At 38.7% G+C, this 21304-nt stretch overlaps 1 protein-coding gene across 1 annotated transcript; it reads left to right on the top strand.

Moving 5' to 3' along the window:
- Positions 1-6373: 6373 nt before the first annotated feature.
- hhipl2 (HHIP-like 2) lies at positions 6374-14300 on the top strand. Its single transcript, XM_017711763.1, has 9 exons — positions 6374-6709; positions 7838-8490; positions 8595-8738; positions 8990-9321; positions 10570-10696; positions 10888-11033; positions 11151-11232; positions 12475-12557; positions 13666-14300. Exons 1-9 carry the CDS (start codon positions 6374-6376, stop codon positions 14298-14300), a joined length of 2538 nt encoding a protein of 845 aa, XP_017567252.1.
- Positions 14301-21304: the final 7004 nt, after the last annotated feature.

The following is a 21304-nucleotide window of genomic DNA, read 5'->3' as shown; positions in this document are numbered from 1 at the left end:
TTTATTTGCTATTTAGCATATACAGAAAAAATTAAACATACAGTGGCCTGTGTAAAAATAATGGCACATTTAGTATGTTTTACTTTTTTGTTAATAATAAATCTGTAGGAACTTGCCAAACTTAGGTTTACTTTGGAGGATGCCTTAGTTTATTTTCACAGAAAATCAAAACATTATTTGATGGGGGTATTGAAACTTTTTCACAGGACTGTATTATAATTACCTCATCTTGATTTTATGACAGTGGCTTAAATTTTCTAGCTTATGTTACTTGAAAAAGAAGCCTTGTGAAAAAGTTGAAAGTTGACTGAACTATGAGGTCACACCCTAAAACATCAAGCAGATTTCAGCATTTTTATCTACAGTGTTTGGCTGAGTAAACAAAAACTTGAACTAAGCTTAAAGCAGCCATTTTTCCTTGTTTATAGAATAGGGGTTTGCTTCAGATTTATTTTATGCAGATTATTCCATGTGTTGTGTATCTTGCCTATTCAAGGTGACACTTATCCATGCTCGCTGAATACGCAGGATACCTACACAGATTTTTTTTTGTAAAGATACTGGTTCTGTACAGAACCATTAACACTCAAATAATTATTTGTATGAAAATGGTAAATGGAACTTTGCATGATGAAAGGGTTTTCCAGATTGATGGAGAATGTGCTGTAGAAGGTTCTATATAGCACCAAATAGAGTACTTCTTTTTTTACAAGACTGACATCATAACAATGGAAGAATCCTTTTTGGTTCTATATAGAAGTCTTTTTAAAAATATTCTATATAGAACCGTATGTAACACATTTTCCATCAATTTAAGCAACTGTTCACCATGAAAAGAACCATTTAGTCATGCTAATGGTACTTGGTTTAATACAGAACACACATTTATACATTTTCTTTTCCATCTTTTTTAAGACTGCACAGTGCTCTGAGAATATGAGACACTCAGGAAAGATAGTTTGCCAATATATCACACATAAGGAAATACAAGGGAAGCAGCCATTCTTTTTAAGTCATTTACAGTAAAATACTGTTAAATAAATTTTTTGAGAAAAGCAGGAATGGGATGATTCATTTTAGTTATGAGAAATAATAGCAGTGGCCAATTGTGTTGTTCTACCTCAGAAAGGTTCTAAAGTTATCTAGACAAAATTCAGAATTATCCAGAACACAGCTGTTCAGGAAATGGGCTTAGAAACAGGATTAGACTTGTTTGGCTCATTTGGTAAGGAGAGAAATTAGGAGCTGGAGGCGTATCTTAAATGTAATTACTAGACAAACAAGAAATGGCTGTAACCTGAGTAGCCTACAGTATATAAAGGGCACCAGATGGAAAAATCCACAGCAAAACTGCCAATCCTTCCAAACCTGTGGACCAAAGTTTCCTTCAAAATGAGGAGCAGGTTTTGCAGTGATCTCTGTACTAACATTTCTCAAACCAACCTTGGGGGCACACCAGCTGGTTTACATTTTTGCGCTTAGCCAGCTCCCAAACTGAACACAGCAATTAATTACACTGAATGCATGTGGCTGCTCGGGTAAAACATCTCAGTTATTTTTGGAATTTTGCAGTTGTGTAAAATCTATTCAGAGAAATGTTTTGCTGGGGGAAAAATATATATAATTGTACATTGAGTTTTAGCGTTAAGTTTAAAGCTGCACAATCTTTTCTGAGAGCATGTTGTGAACATGTGATCTAGACGTTCCATAGCCACTGCAAATAAAGATGGAGGAAATCCCACAGAAGACTGCATTTGACAGGAAATTACTGGTCTAATCTGAAAGGCTATAATAATAGTCATCTTTCAAGTAAAGTATCACAGGAGTGCTGGAAGAGACACAAAGTTTGTTTTGGGTGGACAGAAGAAATGGGATTAACTAGAAACACAACAGTAGTAACATCTGCCAGCCTGCCGTGGCTACTAAGTGCTCCTGAAACTGATTTCACACTTTTAGAGAGAGTAAAGGAAAAAATAACGCACAGACATTAGTGAAGAATCATGTTGTGAAACTATCAGAGATGCATATGTGCTTGGGTAGACAGATGGATCAAGAGATAAGCAGTCTGGCGTATGTAGGCCCTGAATTAGGGATAACAGACGGGTAAGATGGACCATATTTAACTCTACAGTGACAAACATTACGCAAGCAGGATATTTGAAAGGAAATTTTGTTAGTTTGTGCACAGTTGGAGGAACTTAAAAGTGCAATGTATTTGTGTTTCAGTACATAAGAGAACAGAGGGAAATGATAGTGCTGATTAAACAGCTAAACAAGGACAAAGCTGAGGTTGAGAAATCTATAAGAAAAAATGACGTGGAGAGTAATGATTAGCAGAGAGAGAATGAAGGGAAGGAATTGCACCTGCTTAACATTCAGAAGAAGACTGGGCCAGGTAAAGCAAGAGACACAAAACAGCAGAAGAAATTACTAGACTGTGAATAAGTAAGAGCATTAAACACATGGTACACATGGTAGGGCGGCACAGCAAGGGAAGCCTGATAGATGTCAGACGATAGATATGGTGGAACATGTATTGTAATAAGCCATCAATACCAGACTAAAAGAGGACGCTTCTAGGTTCTCACAGTTGGAAGACATGGAGTAACCCTCCAAGAGGGCGTGACAGTACGGCCACACCGCACAGGCAAAACACTTTCAAGCGTTCAAGATATCCAATTAATTGGTAGTAGTTAATATAAAACATGTTTTCTCCTTCTCAATGAGGATGTTTATTTTTATATCATTAGCCACCAGTGGTGTACTGGTACTGCAGGTGGAGCGGTCACACAAGGGCCAAAAGCATAGGGCAGACTACCATAAAGTTTTTACCCTACCCTCACCTGGCAGGTGTTACCAGAGGGCTCAGGAAAAGCTTCTTCCCTGAGGTTCTGACCCTACAAAATCCCACACCACCACTTTAACTGCCTTTTTGCACTCACTGTACTGTTACCATGTCCTAGCATTATTGCCCACTCATATTTGTACAGTCTATTACGAAACTATTCATACTTGCACAGACAGTAACTGTGCATTTTTTGTACTGCACATATAATTTTACATATCGCTGCTCTCAGAAGAAAACCTTGTATCTCCAAAATAGTAACTTTACAGGAGAAGGAAAAACATACTTCACTTTCAATGTAAGTCAATGGAATCAGACTTTTTCCCATGTCATTTTGGGTCATTTCTTTTAGGCCATTCATCATAAAATTTACAAACAATGTAAAGAGTAACAGATACTTTCAAAGTACGTCAAAAACTGAAAAATGCCAAAAATGGAGATACAAGGTTTTCTTCCTACAGCAACGACAGGCTCCTCTGACAGTATATACTACCTACAGTTGTATTCTCTCCACTCACTCTGTATATATGTATATTATATTTATACTTGCAACAGATATATTTTTCTACCACTCTGCCGTCTTCATTTGTACATAATGTAACTACGAGCTGTCGGTCACTTTTTACACTTTATATGTAAATAACGTGTTTTGCGCTTCTGGTTAGATGTTAACTACATTTCATTGGCCCTGTACCTGTACTCTGTACAATGAAGAGCTGTAATATTGCCTAACAACAAAATTCAGACATTCCAAAATGGATTTAATTTCTTAAAAGTGGTTTTAAAGATAATAAATTTCCACTGTCACAGTCACAGCTTCACTCGCTCGGGTTTCTCTTTCGTCCTCCTTTCTGTCCCAGTTAAACAGACCAGCGGCGGCGTGGCTTTTGCTCCGCCTTCCTGCGCTATGATTGGCCAGAATTTTGGCCCCTGCGCTATGATTCGCTAAGAAGATCTCCCATGCTGGGGTTTGATTGGTTATGGGGCCCGTCGTGTTGGCTATGATTGGCTTGGCTCCTGGCTCGTGCCCTATGATTGGCTAGTTTCGCCGTTTCCCTTTAACTCTTAGTAAAACTTCACAGAAAATGCTTTTTTAGCTGTAAAACACCTCCAGCGCAGGGGGTTGCATTCACGCCGTGTGAAGCAGCAGAGGGTGGTAGCAATGGCTAATTTCTTTATTTGTTTTGTCTGATGAGTAGCGTTATTACTCCGCCAGATGTCGTTTCCGATTTCTGCCGGTTAGTCTTCGAGTCCCCGAGAACAAAATACATCAGCAAAGTAAATGGGAACAGAACAGCACGTGTTCAAAATAACTCAAAGTCAGTGTTTGTGGGAACACAGCCTGTTGTGACATTCAGAATTAAAGTATGAACTGAGCTATATCGGTTAAATCATTCCATAATAAAGTTTGGTCTTTGCTTTTGTGGTGGGACACTAGGTGGCACAGGTGGAACAAAAATGTGTTTTTTTTTCTCGTTCTGCTCAGTGCTAGATTCCCAACTCCAGCCCTGGAGACGCACTGCTCCATCAGGTTATTACCGACGATGTCACACTGAACCAGGTCTGCTGAGGCAGAGATTAGCTGAACCTGTGCAGCACAGCGCTTCTCCAGTACTGGAGCAGAGAACCACTGTGTAGACCGCCATAAGCGTGGTCTGCTGTCTTTTTAGAGACACCCCCTCAAGCAGATGATCCCCAAACACTCCACTTTCTCCCGTATTGGCTTACACATTAACTGAATGTGGCCTGTAGTGTTTTAATTGTGCATTGTTTCTTTATATCCGTCATGAGTTTTATATTCGGTATCGCTTATGAAGAAGTTTCCATTAAATCCTGATTAAATGTTAATATCAGGTGGAAATGTTGTTCACCTCTGGTCACATGAACGTTAAATCTATTAAATTATTATATTATAACTTTATAACTTAGTTTTATACACTTCTTTTAGTTCATACAATTCGTACTACCTCTCGATTGCACTCTCGATTATCTCAATGAATTATTTTATAAATCTTAGCTGTAAATCGCAGGACTGTATAGCCATATTCCAGCGAGTGTTCACTGTGCTGCAGTTTTACCTACCTGTAGTCATTTTTGTTAGAAGCAAATAAGCGTCAGTTTTTCCATTTAAGTGGTGAAGCTGTATTCTAGATATCAAAGCTATTAAAGTGACCCCATGGACCTTCGTACAATATTAGGCGCAGGTATACAAAATTATGTTTTTAAACGTTTTTACACTTTAAATGTAGACTCCTGAGAGTGCATTAAGATCTTGTACGTGGAGCCATGACTTTCCTGAAATTCAGTTTCATGTCAGAAATATTGGCCTAGTTACCTGCTGAAAAAGGACCTTTAGAAATGATTAAGATGAAAACCTGATGACTTTGCTTTCTAAAGGGAATTGGCTTAATAGTTTCCAATAGAGTCCGCTAGTTTTCTGTAGAACACCTTCAGATGCCTTTAGGAAACCATCAAATGCACCTGGAATCAGCTCCAAAACACCTGTTAAACCATGAGAACATTTCGCGTTATGATTTAACCCCTTCATAAAAGCCAGAACACATTACAAAACCACCAGAACCAGAAAACAACAGTGACACTTTTTCTGTTTTTTTTTTTTCAGTAGGGTTAAGTTTGACTGAATTCATGTGGTGACTTGCGAGTTCTTAAAGCTCGTGCAAAGCCTGTAACAACGAATTTATGTGACTATAATTATCATGTCCTTGACAAAATGTACTGTAAAAATTCCTACAGGTGTCTTCAAATTTCAAATAAAACATCGAGACTTCTTCAGAGCTTTAACAACATCTGTGTCATCATCACTGCATCTGAAGATTAATGTTGTCGGAGCTCTGTGTGCTCTCATAAAATACTAATTACAGATGTGTAAATAATAAAAGTGGTATCGTGATGATTCTTTTCAGAATCTCAGTTACAGAGAGTTTGTTCGGGTGAAGATATTTAAGTTTAAATTCTATCGCAAACCAGGCTGCTGCGTAAACGTAGACGCGATACCACGTGTGCGCTTTACGCACGTACACACAACCACATACACACACACACACACACACAACCACATCCACACCCACACAAACTCATCCACACACACACACACACACACATACACACACACACACACACACACAACCACATCCACACCCACACAAACTCATCCACACACACACACACACACACACATACACACACACACACACAGACACACACACACAGACACATCCACACATACACACACACACAGATGCACCCACATCCACACCCACACAAACTCATTCACGCACAGACACACACACACACACACCTTCACACACCTACACACACACACACACACATCCACATTCCCACACACATACATACATACACACACACACACACACACACACATCCACATTCACACACACATACATACATACACACACACACACACACACACACATACACACACACACACGCGCACATACGCGCACTTGAGTGAAAAGAGTCAGGCACTCTCTCAAGCACACGGCAAAAATGCCGAGAGAGAGAGGTCTTCAGGGGGAGTGGAGCAGTTCAAAGGGGCAATGGAACTTCAGGCTGTCCACCTCACACCCTCGTCTGTGCATCTTCTTTATCTGTATTCTCCTTGCTTCTCTGAGACGAGCACTCTTACATCCTCAGTGTCTAGACTACCAGCCTCCCTTCAAGCCCCCTTATCACCTGGAGTTCTGCAACTATTATGAGATGTTTGGCTGCTGTGATCAAAAAACGGACAATCTCATAGCGGAGAGGTACTGGGACATAATGGACCTGCTCGGTGATGAGGGATATGAACTGTGCGGTGATTTTGTGAAAGACATCCTCTGCCAGGTAAGCACATTCATCACCTAGCACATGGATACAGCCTTCTGTGGGCAATGCTCAGCTTGGAATGCTCTGGAAATCTCTTTGATTCACAGCCACACACTATAACATGTTCATTAGGACAGCTATACAGATTACTGTACCTGTGAAGAGTGAGCTGTGTTACATCAGTGTAGTTTTGCATGAATTCCCTTTAAATTCATCTAGTTGTTTTGCACTTTTTCAAAATAATGCAACTAAGAATGTTAGAGAGCGAAAAAATGCTGCATTCAACACTTGTAGAAAAAAAAGGTACGAAACTGTAACTGGGGCAGTACCCCTCTTGCCACTGGGGTGGTACCCTTAAGGATACATCTCAGCACCTTTAATCAGGGAATACAGATGTACCATAATCCATTGAAAATATATTTTCTAAGTTGTACTGACTTCACACACCCCGTCTGATCTCCAGGCTTTTTATTGTATTGTTCTGTTTTAAAAGATTAGATTATGAAAAGGTACAAATATGAACTTTAAGACACAAAAATTGGCCTTGAAACCACTGTGGTACCTTTGCACAGTACATAAGGCATAAATATTATATCACAATATTTTATCTTTTTTTCATGGTGCACAATATGCATCATGATATTTAGTTTTTGAGATTTAATAAATTGGACCAGACAAAATAAAACAGGCAGTGTCGCATATAATAATAATAATAATAATAATAATAATAATAATATTAATAAAAATAAGAAGAAGAAGAAAAAAAATAATAATAAAGCTACAACTGCAATGCTTTTTATTCAGTGTTTTACAAACTGCACTGCAGTAAATCCAGTGAAATAGACCTAATTGTGCTGACTTTGCAATGAAACATAGTTAGTATTCTTTTAGTACTAATGATATTCACAATATGCTCAGAAAAGCACAATTTATCATAATAACAATAAAAGGTCATCACATCATCCACCCTAAGTTCACACCTTGTCATTCATTATTATTCTTCTCATTTAAAGTGTGAGTGGTTGCTTGCACTAATCCATACATGAGCCAGGCCAGGTGTGCAGTAAAATATACAAATGCATGCAAAGGAATTCAGATGTTGCATTCAGATCTTGAATTTGCACTGTTGCTGACAATGTTTTACAGGAGTGCTCCCCTTATGCTGCACATCTGTATGATGCTGAAGACCCGTACACTCCAGTGCGCCACCTCCCAGGCCTGTGCTTTAGTTATTGTATCAACTTTCATACTAAATGCCACTCTGTGGTCAAGTATTTGTCGGACAGTAAGATACTGCAGGAGTCGTGTGAGAAAGACCGTTCACATTTCTGCAACCTGATCAACTTGCCTGACCAGGACTACTGCTACCCCAATGTGCTTCAGAACAATGATCTGTACAGTAACTTAGGCAAAGTGGTGGAGGACCCCAAAGGTTGCTTGCAGCTGTGTTTGAAGGAGGTGGCCAACGGGCTGAGGAATCCTGTACTGATGCTCCACAGCGGTGATGGCACCCACCGCATGTTCGTGGCCGAGCAGCTGGGCTTCGTTTGGGTTTTTCTGAGGGATGGCAGCCGTCTGGAGCAGCCTTTCCTGGACATTAGTGGTGACGTATTGACCACACCATGGCTGGGTGATGAAAGGGGATTCCTGGGTCTTGCATTCCACCCACAATACAAGCACAATGGGCGCTTCTTCATCTACTACTCCATTCTGGTCAACAGCAAGCTGGAGAAGATTCGCATCAGCGAAATGAAGGTTTCAGCCCATGACATGAACGTGGCAGATCCCTACTCAGAGAGGTAAATGGGATAGAGGATCATTTATGAGGAGTCTCTGACAAACAGGTTAGTATGTTGCACATTTGGTTTATGTCTTGTAAAAGGATCTTCTTGGTTTATTTTAGGATGCTTCTTGAAATTGAGGAACCCGCTGCAAACCATAATGGTGGACAGCTTTTGTTTGGCTTGGATGGATATCTTTATATCTTCACTGGAGATGGTGGAAAAGCAGGCGATCCATTTGGAAAGTTTGGAAATTCCCAAAACAAGTGAGATCCACTATGATTCCAGGGGAAATAGGAACTGAGGTTTATCAGCATATCTGAAATAGGCCAGAATAATGCATGACTGATGCCAGTTTTTTTTGTTTGTTTAAAGGTGGAAAAGCACCTCCATAATAAATGTCATCCCAGTCAGCACCTTAAACACGTTCTTCTTCTTTAATGCAGGTTTTAAAGCCCTGTTTTTTATGCCAGGTTTTAATGTTTTATGTTCACTGTATGCTATTTTCTGACCTCAGATCAGCTTTATTGGGAAAAGCACTCCGCATCAATGTAGATGGGAGCAGTAATAATGGAAAACCCTATAAGATTCCTCCAGACAACCCCTTCATCAATGAACCAGATGCCAGGCCTGAGGTCTATGCTTACGGTGTACGGAACATGTGGCGCTGCTCAGTGGACAGGGGTGACCCAGTGACCCACTATGGCAGAGGGAGGATTTTCTGTGGTGATGTTGGACAAAATCGCTATGAAGAAATTGATATCATTGTGAAAGGAGGAAACTATGGCTGGAGGGCTAAGGAGGGCTTTGAGTGCTTTGACATTAAATTATGTCAAAACTCTTCTCTAGGTGAGCTAAGCTGCATTGTCTAAAGGTGAAGTCACATGCAAACTTACACCTCAAAGTTATTTGTTTGACTTCAGCGTTTGTTAATACCTTACATTACTTTACATTCCAAACTGTACACATTCAATTTGCAATCACATTACAGCTTACTGGTTGTTGTTAAGTAATTTGCGACTTTGCATGGCCCTCATAGAGCCCACCCTTCATTTACTGAAATAAGAGGAGATCAGATATGAAACAATCTCCTTATACAAAAAAGGGAAAGTCAAAGGAAAATTAGTGAAAAAACAGGACTTTCCAAAACTGGACTGCAAAATATTATCAAAAGACAATGGGACTAACAACTATGCAAGGTAGACCACCAAAACTGCCAAACTCAGATAAACAGTACTTAAAGCTTTCATCTTTGAGACAGAGGAGGAACTCAGGCTCCACGCTTGCTTCAGATTTGAAAAAAAAATCCACAGGTGTTTCTGTCCATGCTTCCACTGTGAGAAGACATCTCAACACTATGAATCTAAAATTCATAGCAGCTATCGAGAAGGGATTACTGTCAGAAGGAAAGAGACAAAAAGATTTTGAATTAGAACACTGAAACTTACATTTACATTTATGGCATTTAGCAGACGCTCTTATCCAGAGCGACTTACAAAAGTGCTTGTCATTACTTCAGAATATCTCATGTTAATAAAGGTCGACATAATTTTAAAGAGCTTTGCTCTAAATTGCTACCTGAAGTTATCTATGCATTGAGACCTAAAACAAATACAACAAGTAGAAAAATACCTACAACTCAACACGGAGTCTACACAACACTAAACCTGCTGAAAAAAGTTTGTAATAAAACTAGACAAATGAGATGTAGAGAAAGTGTTTATGAACTAATGAGATGAATTTATAGTGGAAAAAGCATTGCACTTCTAAGACTAAACTCTACAGCTATGAAAAATATACCTGCTTATTTCTTTGAAAATCTAAATGCAAGTCTCCTAAAAAGAATGAAAACTGTAATAAAGGCAATCGGCGGGCATGATGTGTAATTTTCCTCTTTTTCTCACTCTGTAAAATAAAAAAATATGTAATGTCGTTTGGACTGGAAATTAATACATGAAATGCGATTTTTGCACAGTACTGTATGTCCCTCGTGCTAAACTTCTAAATCCCTTTTAATGATCCGGTTCTACCTGCAGCACTTAGCATACCAAAGAAAAGGAGATAAACCACAGTCTAACTGAACATATATCTTTACAGATGATATTCTTCCTATTTATGCCTATGGCCACCACATTGGAAAGTCAGTGACTGGAGGCTACATTTACAGAGGATGCGAGTCGCCCAACCTCAATGGTCTTTACCTCTTTGGAGATTTTATGAGCGGGTAAGAAAAAAAAGGCACTATAGAAATTTGCCTGAAACCAGAGCTCTTGTTCATTGTCTTTCACCTTAAATCCGAGGTCTTTGTGCATATATATAGGTGCTCAAATCTCAGTGGAAACCTATGGTTTAGGATTTCAGTTTATCCAAAGAAACATTGAGAAGATAATGATGATTGCTTTTTACTTCGTCCAGACGACTGATGGCTCTAGAGGAGGATAGGAATAGCGAGAGCTGGAAGGAGAAGAATGTGTGCATGGGTGACGCTAAGACCTGCTCATTTCCTGGCCTTATCAATCACCATCACAAGTTTATCATCTCATTTGCAGAAGATGAAGCAGGTGGGTTCCTGCCAGAGTACTTAAAATCCCCAAGAAATACTGATCATTACAGCTTTAATGCCGCAAGTGGCATTTATGCAAAACTGATTCATATGTTTTCTATCATCTTTCGTGAAGGTGAACTTTATTTTCTGGCAACTTCATACCCAAGCTCAGTATCCCCCTTCGGAACTGTCTATAAATTTGTGGATCCATCTAGGTAATGTATGCTGAATATTACAATTTGGACAAATGCTTCACATGAAAGGGCAAAGAATGTTAGTATACAAAAGAATATATTATGTTAATATTTTCTGTCCCAGCAGAGCACAGACAATACACCCCATGTCTAGATTCTCTAATTAGAAGCTAAACAAACTGTTGTTAAGGTGGTACTTTAATATGCTTAAAATAATGTTGATTACAGACATTTAGGAATCACTACAATTGATTCTTGTTTATGAATTCTGTTGATATCTATTTAATCCACATGAAAGAATAAATACTGTCAGCTAAAACTGCCTTTGAGGTGTGACGTCACATGAACAGGCAAACCATTTACTACAGGAAGAGTGCTTTCACATTCTTTCCTCAGAATTCTTGAATCTTTAGCTCATGCTTGAGCCAAATGGCCTTTTTCCAGTCTCTTGGAAAGCGTGCGCTAGAGTGCACTCATCGGTAGACAGATCTACTTACAATTTAAACATCTTAACTTATTAATTGTACAATCAATCACATGATCAGTTCCAGAATAGCTATTATATCAAGTACCAAGACTGATTTTGGTCTATGCTACATAATAACTCTGCTTGTACAGACAGGATTTAAATATGACACTGATTGATTCACTTAAAAAAATATAATGGTTAATGGAAATTGTTTGCTAATTAATGTCCCCTCAAAAGTGTCCCTAAAAGTAGTCCTGTTGATTCTGACCTTATCAGCCCAATGAAATATCTGCACAAACTTATCTGCACATTCAAAATCAATCTTACTAATCGTTGTACCATACTTCTGTCCCAGCTGTTCCTTATTCTAAAACTCTCTTCAGCTCTTTACACACTTTCACAGACCAGTGGAAATATCAAGAACTGGATGCCATTAAAGGCAGCAGAAAGTTATTGGACATAAAATAGAGTTCAAAGCCCTAGCAAGTGGGATGACCTAGGCATGACTGTCCAGAAGCACCCGTCTTAGAATTACCTTCACCTTTCACTGGAATATTCAGTGTGGCACTTACTTAGAGCTAGAAGATGGTGTGACAGCAACACCTTTTGGCATCTAGGTCCTCTACTAATAGAGCAGAAAAGTCAGCTTTAGAGATGTCAGAGACAGAAAATGAAAGATATTTGTGGTCCAGTGCTTGAAATGCTGTAATAATATATTGGTTCCTAGTTGTTGGGGGCTTTTCAAATAATGTCTGTACAAAATAAAGCAAAGAAGAAATGTCATCTACTTACAGGAGAGCACCTCCAGGGAAATGCAAAAGCAAGCCACTTCCTGTGAAAGTGAAAGGAAAGAAAGTGCCATTCATACCCCAAGAATGTAAGCCAGAGCATCTTTGCCCATCTTCATTGAGAAGTTTCTTTCATGCTATTCTGAACGAGGAATGAATCCCTGACACCTTAACGGCTGTTTCATTTCTCTATTAGCTGAAGTAAAGTCTGTTAGATGCGCCTTCAGAGGGGTGACCAATGTCAAAAACAATAATGTCAACTTTGGCAGCAGAACTTGCCCAGAAAGCATTGAAACCTGACATATTTGCCTTTTTTCAGACCTGAAAATATTTTACTTTTAAATGCTTAGCACTTCAAAACCATACCATTCAATTTGCTGAGTTTTAAAGGTGCAGTGTACAAGATTTATGGGGCACTATAAGCAAAAAATGGTTCTACCACATGCTTGTAAAGGGAAGGCAATTTGCAACATCACCACTAGATGACACTAAGTCTTACATACTGCACCTTTAAATTGCACAAGTTTAGCTATATCATGCATGGTATGATTTCATCACTTTACTCAGCTAGCTGGCTAGTTAGCAATGTAAAGATTACCCACTAACAACAACAAAAAGAGAGTCCCTACACTATGGTGAAACAACACGCTGTGAAACAGCCAGACAAAGCAATTACTCAGAAATGTTATGTATATTATGCTAAAGTTTATCAAAAAAAACAAAAAACTGTGCATTGAAAAGGCTAACTTGACAAGGGTAAGAGCTATTCAAATTGGGCACATTAAAAAAAAAAAAAAAGAATTGAAACAGGGTCGTGGTGTTATATTTTGGGCTGCAAAGTTATTATTTATTAATTTTATAATAAGAAAGTTTAGTTTTTTCTGAAGTATTTTGAGGTTATAGGAAATATTTGTGTTGTCATAGATTAACCACTATCTTCATAAACACCATTATCTTTACAGGATTAAATGAATAAGCATTTGTGCTTATTAAGAAAAGCAGCATGCTGTGCACCCAAACTAAGGTGCCTGTAAAAACAGTGGATCAATACTGTATTTTGTTCTGGATTATAGTGTGCCCTGAGGCTGATGTACTGTACATGTGCTTAAGCAGAGTGGAGGTTACTGGGGCACTGAGGGGAAATATGTGTCAAATATGTATTTGAAATGTGAAAAAAAATGTTGCTTTTATTTTTAGTGACCGTCCTGGACACCAGTGAAATACCAACAAGACCACCATTTAAAGTGGTCATACGTCCCACCAAACCACCACTCACCAGTCCACCTACAGTGGCTACCACAGCTAGGACAAAACAAAAGTCCTTGAATGGAACATTTACAACAAAAGCATCACAAACAAAGAAAAAGATGACATTGTTGTATAAAATGAAGCCAAAGAGTAAAAATGGCAGCAAAGAAGCACCAAAGAAAACCACTCCTCATCAGAAGACCGTATCACAAACCAAGAACTATGTTGAAAAGGATGCAGGAACCCACAACGTTTCTTCAAAAGCCTCAACTAAAGGCCAAAAAATGAAACCGACAAAACAAGCAAAAGCGATAAAACCAACAAAAACAGCAACCAACAAATCAGCTGTCAGGCCACAGAAGACTAAAAAGATGATGAAACCTGTGACTTCAAAACCCAAGGTAACAGGACCCAGCAAGGTAGCTACTTGGTCCCGAAAGACAAAAGAGACACTAAAGAAATCTATGACTCTTAAACCTAAGCAAAAAAGTCCCAACAAGAATCAAGCCAACAGCAAAAAGCTGAAAGAACGCTCTCCCAAAAAAGATGAAAATGTCTTGGGTGTTGCTGCTGGTTCAACCTGAGCTGAATCTGAAAAGAATAAATCTTTACTACAGCTCACAACACAACAATGAAGCTGCCAAGTTGTGTTGATCATGTTGTGTGAGAAGGCAACAGCACCTCTTTGCCACATATACAGGAACCCAGTCTGCATGCCATATGAGTGTTCTTCAAATGTTAATCCTGATTTGGCATGTGGTAACATAATTAGTACAGAGCAACATAGTTTTATGTCATATCAACACAAAGCTAAAAAGGAGTAACTATATATAGACAGGCAAGAATACCCATTAATTTTTTTTGAGAAACATGATCCTTTGAGACTAAAATATGCTGTTGTAAAATGTCAAAATTTTATGACCGTCTTAAGGAGCACAGAAATAAGCATTTTTGATCTAAAAGAAAATTCTGTAAAACCACAGTAGAATTGGTATGTCTTTAAATAAACTCCACTGAAAAGCCAAAGATCAAAGAGCAACATACAGAATGTATAAGGAACGACTGTTACTTTTTTGACAACTATTTCATTACTAAACTATTAACTATTTTAAGTTAAGAAGAGCAGGGAAAAATCAGGAAATCATACACATCATCTAACCTAGTCCTGCTCAGAACACACACCATGCATTTTTATTTTTATTCTTAATTCTTTAGGTTGTTTTACTTCAAATATTTTTCCCATAATTGGTTTCGTAGTAGTTAAAAAAACTTCTAAAATCTGAAAGAGGCTATGTATTGTCACTGTCATAACAAAACTTTGTGTTGCTAAAATGTAAATGATAAAGGACAAGGAAAATCACTTTTAAGTTTTAATATAAGTTAATGTATCCAAGTAATTTGTAACCTTTCTATTGGGCAGTTGAAGTTACATGTTGAAATGACAGTGCCATATATTTTAGATTAAAGCAGGGGTGTCCAATCTTATTCACAAAGGGCCGGTCAGGTCACCTGAAATCAGATGAGATCCATCTTGTTTTGAGTGAAAACCTGCAGCCACAGTGGCCCTTTGTGGATAAGATTGGACACCCCTGGATTAAAGTTTCAGTTGACAAACAAAAGCACCACAACTTTGAAGACTGACAAGGAGTGAAAGGTGTATATTGTTTGTTTTTATCCTATGTGCATTTAAATTACAAGTGTAAACTTATGTATAGTGCTGTAAACCTAAATCTTATATTTACCAGAAAATAAGGAGGCAAAAAAAACTCAAAATAATAAAATTGTATTTAACTATAATTTTTCCATATATATTGTGCCCACCCTTTACAAAATCTTCAGTTTTTCAAAGAAATCTGCAGGGATTTTTCCACACCTCTAAAGTTCAGTCTCAGAAGTTGACTCCATTTTCTGCTTTTCATGATCCAAACACATTCAGTGATTTAGAGATCTGGACTCTGGAGTGGTCAGTCCAGTCAGTTCAGTCAGTTCTGAGAACACCAGCAGATTTATTTACAAATTTATTTTGATTTCTTTGTCTCAGTAATGGTTTCTTGAGAGCTCCTCATCCTTTCAGACTCATAGCATTGAGATGTATTTTCACAGTGGAAGGATGGACAAAAAACAAGTGGATCTTTTAAAAACTAAAGCAAGAGTGGAGTCTGATTTTTTTCCCTTTATCTCAAAAGCTTACTGTTTACTTGATGGTTACAGTTTTGGAGGCATACTAGGTCTTACGTCATTGTTGGAAGTCCCATTTTCTCTAGATCTTTGATTACTTTTGGAACACCAGTTTTTGAAAACTCCTATTTTTCACTTATGTCCCTTTGGCCTTCACCTTCCTTCGAGTCAATTATCTTATATCTAATCTCCTCAGAAATATCTCTTGAAAAATGAATGAAAACTTGTACTTCTTTGCAGTTTTCACTGGAAAATAAGTGAATGAATGGTGGTGTCTGATGTTGGTACAGTACTGTACTTCACTGGAGCAGGACAGTGTGCTCACCTTCAGAGCTTTACTGTAAGACAGGGCAGTCAAACTGAAGAAGGATATTTACATTTGTCCAGACATGCTGGAACCTGATTCTCTGCTTTCAGCCAGTAGCAAGAGACTAATTACAGGATGACAGAGCGGGGGCACAATGTGTATGAGACAGAAAAATACATCATTGTCAAAAAAGGGCTTCAGAGTGATTGAGCCAGAGGGTGAAAATATGATTGCATGCATTTGCATTTAAAAGCCAGATGTGCAAATCTCAAGCAAGCATGGTTTTCAAGAAACAGAACTAGCCCTGGGTCTTCTTTTTAGCTTTAAAGGATATTTGAGTTTAAGACTTTAGGGGATGGTTTTAGTTCCATAAAGGGCATCCACTAATGCAGAAATGCACTGACACAACATTTCCTGTGGGCCCCTTATGCAATTACCAGTTTCAGGTGCTTAACAATAAAACGGCTGAGTGCAGTGTGTGTAAAACCATTGTTCAGCTTTTACTACTAATGACAGAGTGTGGTGTTTTCAGTCCTTTCATCTTGTTGCCAGCTTTTCTGAAGCCACCCTCTGGAGGCATTTTTTGGTTAGAGGGAGCAATATGGACAATTGGACAAACTGTGAAAATTATAAGCAAGTTTAGTCTGCAGGAGTTTCTGTGATTATGTAACAATAAAAAACCATCACAAACATATTTCACATTCATGTTTCCCCGCAAAGCAGGGGTGCACACCTCGGTGTCCAGCACAGTTTGGTAGTTTCCCTACTGAAACACACCCACTAAACCTGGCAATTAACAGATAAGTTGAATCAGGTGTGTTAGAACAGGTAAATCACCCTTCCAGGACCGGAATTACGCACCTCTACTGTAGAGGATAGATTCACTGCGATGAAAGACAGGATGTAGGCATCTTAGGTTTAGTGTCTGTAGTGCCAGGAGGGAAAATGGCAACAAAAGGAAAAATGCTAACAAAAACAATATTATTTCAATTTATTATAACAATGAACTAATGGAGCATATAAATGATGCTATAAATTTCCCTGTAAGCACAGAAGAGATTACAGAAATCTTTTTACAATAAAAGTACTTTTACAGGTACAGTACTGTGCAAAATCTTAGACACCTAATCAAATTGTTTAAAACATTTATCTAACCACAAAATGTACACTGTATTACAGTAAAATTAGTCTTTTCTGTGTCTACAAGGACACTACCTTGTTTTCAAAATGTAGTTGAGCTAGTTAGAAACAGTTTGGTTTCACATTGTATATTTGTTCAACTATATCAGAACACCTGATTTAACTAAAGAAAGCCCTGATCAGCCAAACCAGGCACTGGATGATAAGTACAAATAATGTAAAAGTAAAAAAATGTGTTGGGTGTAACTCTGATTTTAAATCTAGCTATAGGATCAGTACCAGCACACACCTGCTTAAAAATGAATCTATGGCTGGAACCATGTAAGGAGACCACCAATCTTGTTTGATTAACTTAATTACTTGCTTGTGATTAACATGGGCTGGCCCATGAGCATCATATATCAGAATGTTTTTTGAGTCGTGCAACATAGAGTCCATTCGGACCATACCAGATGTCATGAATGCATACTGCTCCCCTTCTTCTCCAAGTATGTTTTTCATATATAGCAGCTAGGCTAGGAGATGGGCCTAGAAATGTCTGCTCCTAAGCCATAAATGCCTTACATTAATGGTGTGGCCTCTTTAAAGGTCAAGTAAAGTGGAATGCAACCTGTGCGACACAGTTGTGCAGAAAATTGACCCTGTATGAGAGAAATGCTATTCTGAAGTTGTTTCCATTTTGGTGTGGATAGTTTGTGCGTGTAACCGTTAACACCTGTGTTCCACCATACTTCATCCCAGTTTCAGTTATTTTGATAAGTAGAACTAATGCACATATATTTATTTACGTCTAGTAACCGTTTGAAATGCCATTTATAGGCAGGAATATACCCTTTAGCGGGAGATGGGCCAGAGCAGGAAGCTATGTTACAGAAATCAAAAGTAAAAGTGGTCGTCTGTCCTTCTGTAATAGTCAAAGTCACTATTTTATAGCTAAAATCCACACTAATCAAAAGTAAGAATAAGAGAAACATTTTTATGTCTAAAGTCAGAAGTCTATGTACAAAATGTAGCAGCAGCCGGTAGCAGCAGCCGTTTACCCTTCTTGAAGCTTTTTGGTGCTCGGAGTGCAGGCACGCCCAATCAGCACTCGTTCCATCTCAGCTGGGCTCCGGAACACCCTCCTATGTCACTGTCTGACTCAGTATCTGTTTGGGTGAGCAAGTGCAAACCTATACCGTCTGAATCGTCACTATCAGATGAGTCAGGTGGTAAAGGTCTACATGTTTGTGCTCTGGTGCATGGTCTAGGTGGTCTGGTTTGACCACTAGTACCTTCTCCAGGAGAATCTTCTGCACTTCCTGGTTCCTCTTGTTGGGCAGGCTGTTGCGGTGTAGGTCCTGGCAGTGCAGCAGAACAATGGTTTAGATGGATCCACACCTTCCGGCCCTTGACCTTGACTGCTGTAGGGGTGGCTAAAATAACCTTTAATGGACCTTCACATCTGGGCCCATCCTAAACCCTTTTGAAAGTTTTAACATATACAAAATCACCAGGAAGCACCTTTTCAAGCTCATCTTCTCTAATTTCTGATTGACGACCCTCCGTAGCACCTTTTACATCATGGAAAATTTCCCGATGGATCTTAGTCAAACACGTAACATAATCATGTAGCTCTCTTTGCAACTGTTCGAGCCTGGGGCATCTAGTTGGTGCCCTCAAATAAGTTACTGGCATTGGCTATCTGGTAAGCATCTCATGCAGAGTGAGATGTGTATTGCGATTAGTTGACTCATATGCATACTCATCAAGGCTAAAGATAAAGCATTAAGCCAGTTAATTTTCTGTCTGCTTGCCTCACATAGTTTAGCTATTTTAGCTTTTAGAACCCCGTTTTGACGTTCTACCATGCCTTGTGATTGTGGGTGGTACACACATCCAAATCTGTGTTTTATTCTCAAAGCCTGTGTGATGATGTCAATGACTTTGTTAACAAAATGTTGGCCATTGTCAGGACTAATCTCATCAGGTATACCAAACCTAGGGATAACTTCTCTCAGTAAAAACCTAGCGGCTGAACCTGCATCCTCTTTAGTAGTCGCTTGGGCTTCAATCCAACGTGAAAAAACATCGACTACCATCAAGACATAGCGATATTGGCCTACTGGTTTAGTCATATAATCCATCACTAAATGTCTAAATGGTCCAACTGGTACAAGAATATAACTAAATGGGGCAGTAAATGACTTCCTATAACTATATTGTGCACATGGCACACACCTGCTTAAAAATGAATCTATGGCTGGAACCATGTAAGGAGACCACCAATCTTGTTTGATTAACTTAATTACTTGCTTGCGATTAACATGGGCTGGCCCATGAGCATCATATATCAGAATGTTTTTTGAGTCGTGCAACATAGAGTCCATTCGGGCCATACCAGATGTCATGAATGCATACTGCTCCCCTTCTTCTCCAAGTATGTTTTTCATATATAGCAGCTAGGCTCTGTAGTTCTTTTAAACTAGTCAAGTTGGCAGTGTATTCTTGTTCTTGTTCATCAGACATTCAACCACAGAGTTGTCTGTTTTATGTCACACACACACACACACACACACACACACACACACACACACACACACACACACACACACACACACACACACACATTTTCTAAGCCGCTTCTCCCTCAGGGTGTTTTATGTCCTGCACATTTAACTATAGCAAGTTTTTTAGGAAATTGGATTGCCCTTAACAATTCACAAATAATTAACAAAGCTAAATACAGCTTCAAAATCATCAGTTTCAGGTCTATACCTTGCTACAGCATACCCTGCTAGATTGCCTTTTAGACCTCTGAAACATGATCCATCTACAAACAAAATGAAGTCATTATTGAACAATGGCTCACTGTACAAATCTTGTCTGGGTTTTAAGAAATTGGTAGTTAATATCTCACAATAATGTGGCTCTCCCTCATCAGGTGTTGCTAATCTTTCTGCAGGATTTACCTTGGAACACCTTTTTATTATCAACTCAGGAGCAGAAAGAATGGTGTCATACTCTATTCTCCTAGCATTGGTCAACGCAAAAGAGTCAGATGTCAATAAAGGGTATAAGGCATGATTTGTGAAGAGATCAACCTTATGACCCATAGTAATAGAAGTTGCTTTGTTGTATGCAAATACTGCTGTTGCCAACCCTTTGTTGCATGGTGGCATTCCCTGTTCAATCTTTTCAAGTTGAGTGCAAAAATAAGCAATTGGTTGACTTTGACCATCATGCACTTGTGCCGGAACAGCATTAACATACACATTTTTAGTCGCTACATACAACTTAGTCTTAGTGAAATCTGGACTGGCGAGTGCTGGTGCAGTACATAAGTCTATCTTAACAGCTTCAAATGCCTGTTCTGCTTCTTCATCCCACACTAAGTGTCCTTTGAGGTTCTTTTGGCCTGCGCTACACATTAACCTTCTCAATGGGGCTGTTTTGAATGCGAAATCACATATCCATTGTCTGCTATACCCTACCATACCCAAAAATGTCAGCATTTCAGAGACGGTTGTAGGTTTGGGTGCACTTTGAATTAACTTTGTGTGAGATGACATTACTGAACGTGAATTTCCATGTAAACGTCAGCCTAAATAATGAACTTCTCTAGCACAAAATTTCAATTTTTCTTTGCTGACCTTATGGCCTTTTTTTGCTAAAGCAGTCAGGACTGCAATTGAGTCTTTTTCACATTGTTCTTTAGTTGGGCTACAAATTAACAGATCATCTACATACTGCAAAATTGTACTGTCAACTTGGATGTCACTAAAATCTGCTGCCACTACTCTGTTAAATACCGACGGGCTTTCGCAATAACCCTTCAGTAAATAAGAATAGGTATATTGTTTACCTCCATAACTGAAAGCAAACAAGTACATTGAATGTTCATTTAGTGGAATGCTGAAGAAAGCTGAACACAAGTCAATGACTGTATAATACATGGTATCAGCAGGTATATTTGAGAGCAAA

This window comes from Pygocentrus nattereri, chromosome 10, assembly GCF_015220715.1.
Source record: "Pygocentrus nattereri isolate fPygNat1 chromosome 10, fPygNat1.pri, whole genome shotgun sequence".
In the NCBI taxonomy this organism is placed as follows: Eukaryota; Metazoa; Chordata; class Actinopteri; order Characiformes; family Serrasalmidae; genus Pygocentrus; species Pygocentrus nattereri.
This window is presented reverse-complemented; position numbering and strand designations above follow the sequence as displayed.

What these genes read in the sequence shown, in the direction of transcription:
- hhipl2 (XM_017711763.1), top strand. Translation starts at nt 6,374, where the DNA reads ATGCCGAGAGAGAGAGGTCTTCAGGGGGAGTGGAGCAGTTCAAAGGGG. An exon ending in ATGTCAAAACTCTTCTCTAG is followed by an intron (nt 9,322 to 10,569) that starts GTGAGCTAAGCT and finishes ATATCTTTACAG; the next exon opens with ATGATATTCTTCCTATTTAT. An exon ending in ATTTGCAGAAGATGAAGCAG is followed by an intron (nt 11,034 to 11,150) that starts GTGGGTTCCTGC and finishes TCTTTCGTGAAG; the next exon opens with GTGAACTTTATTTTCTGGCA.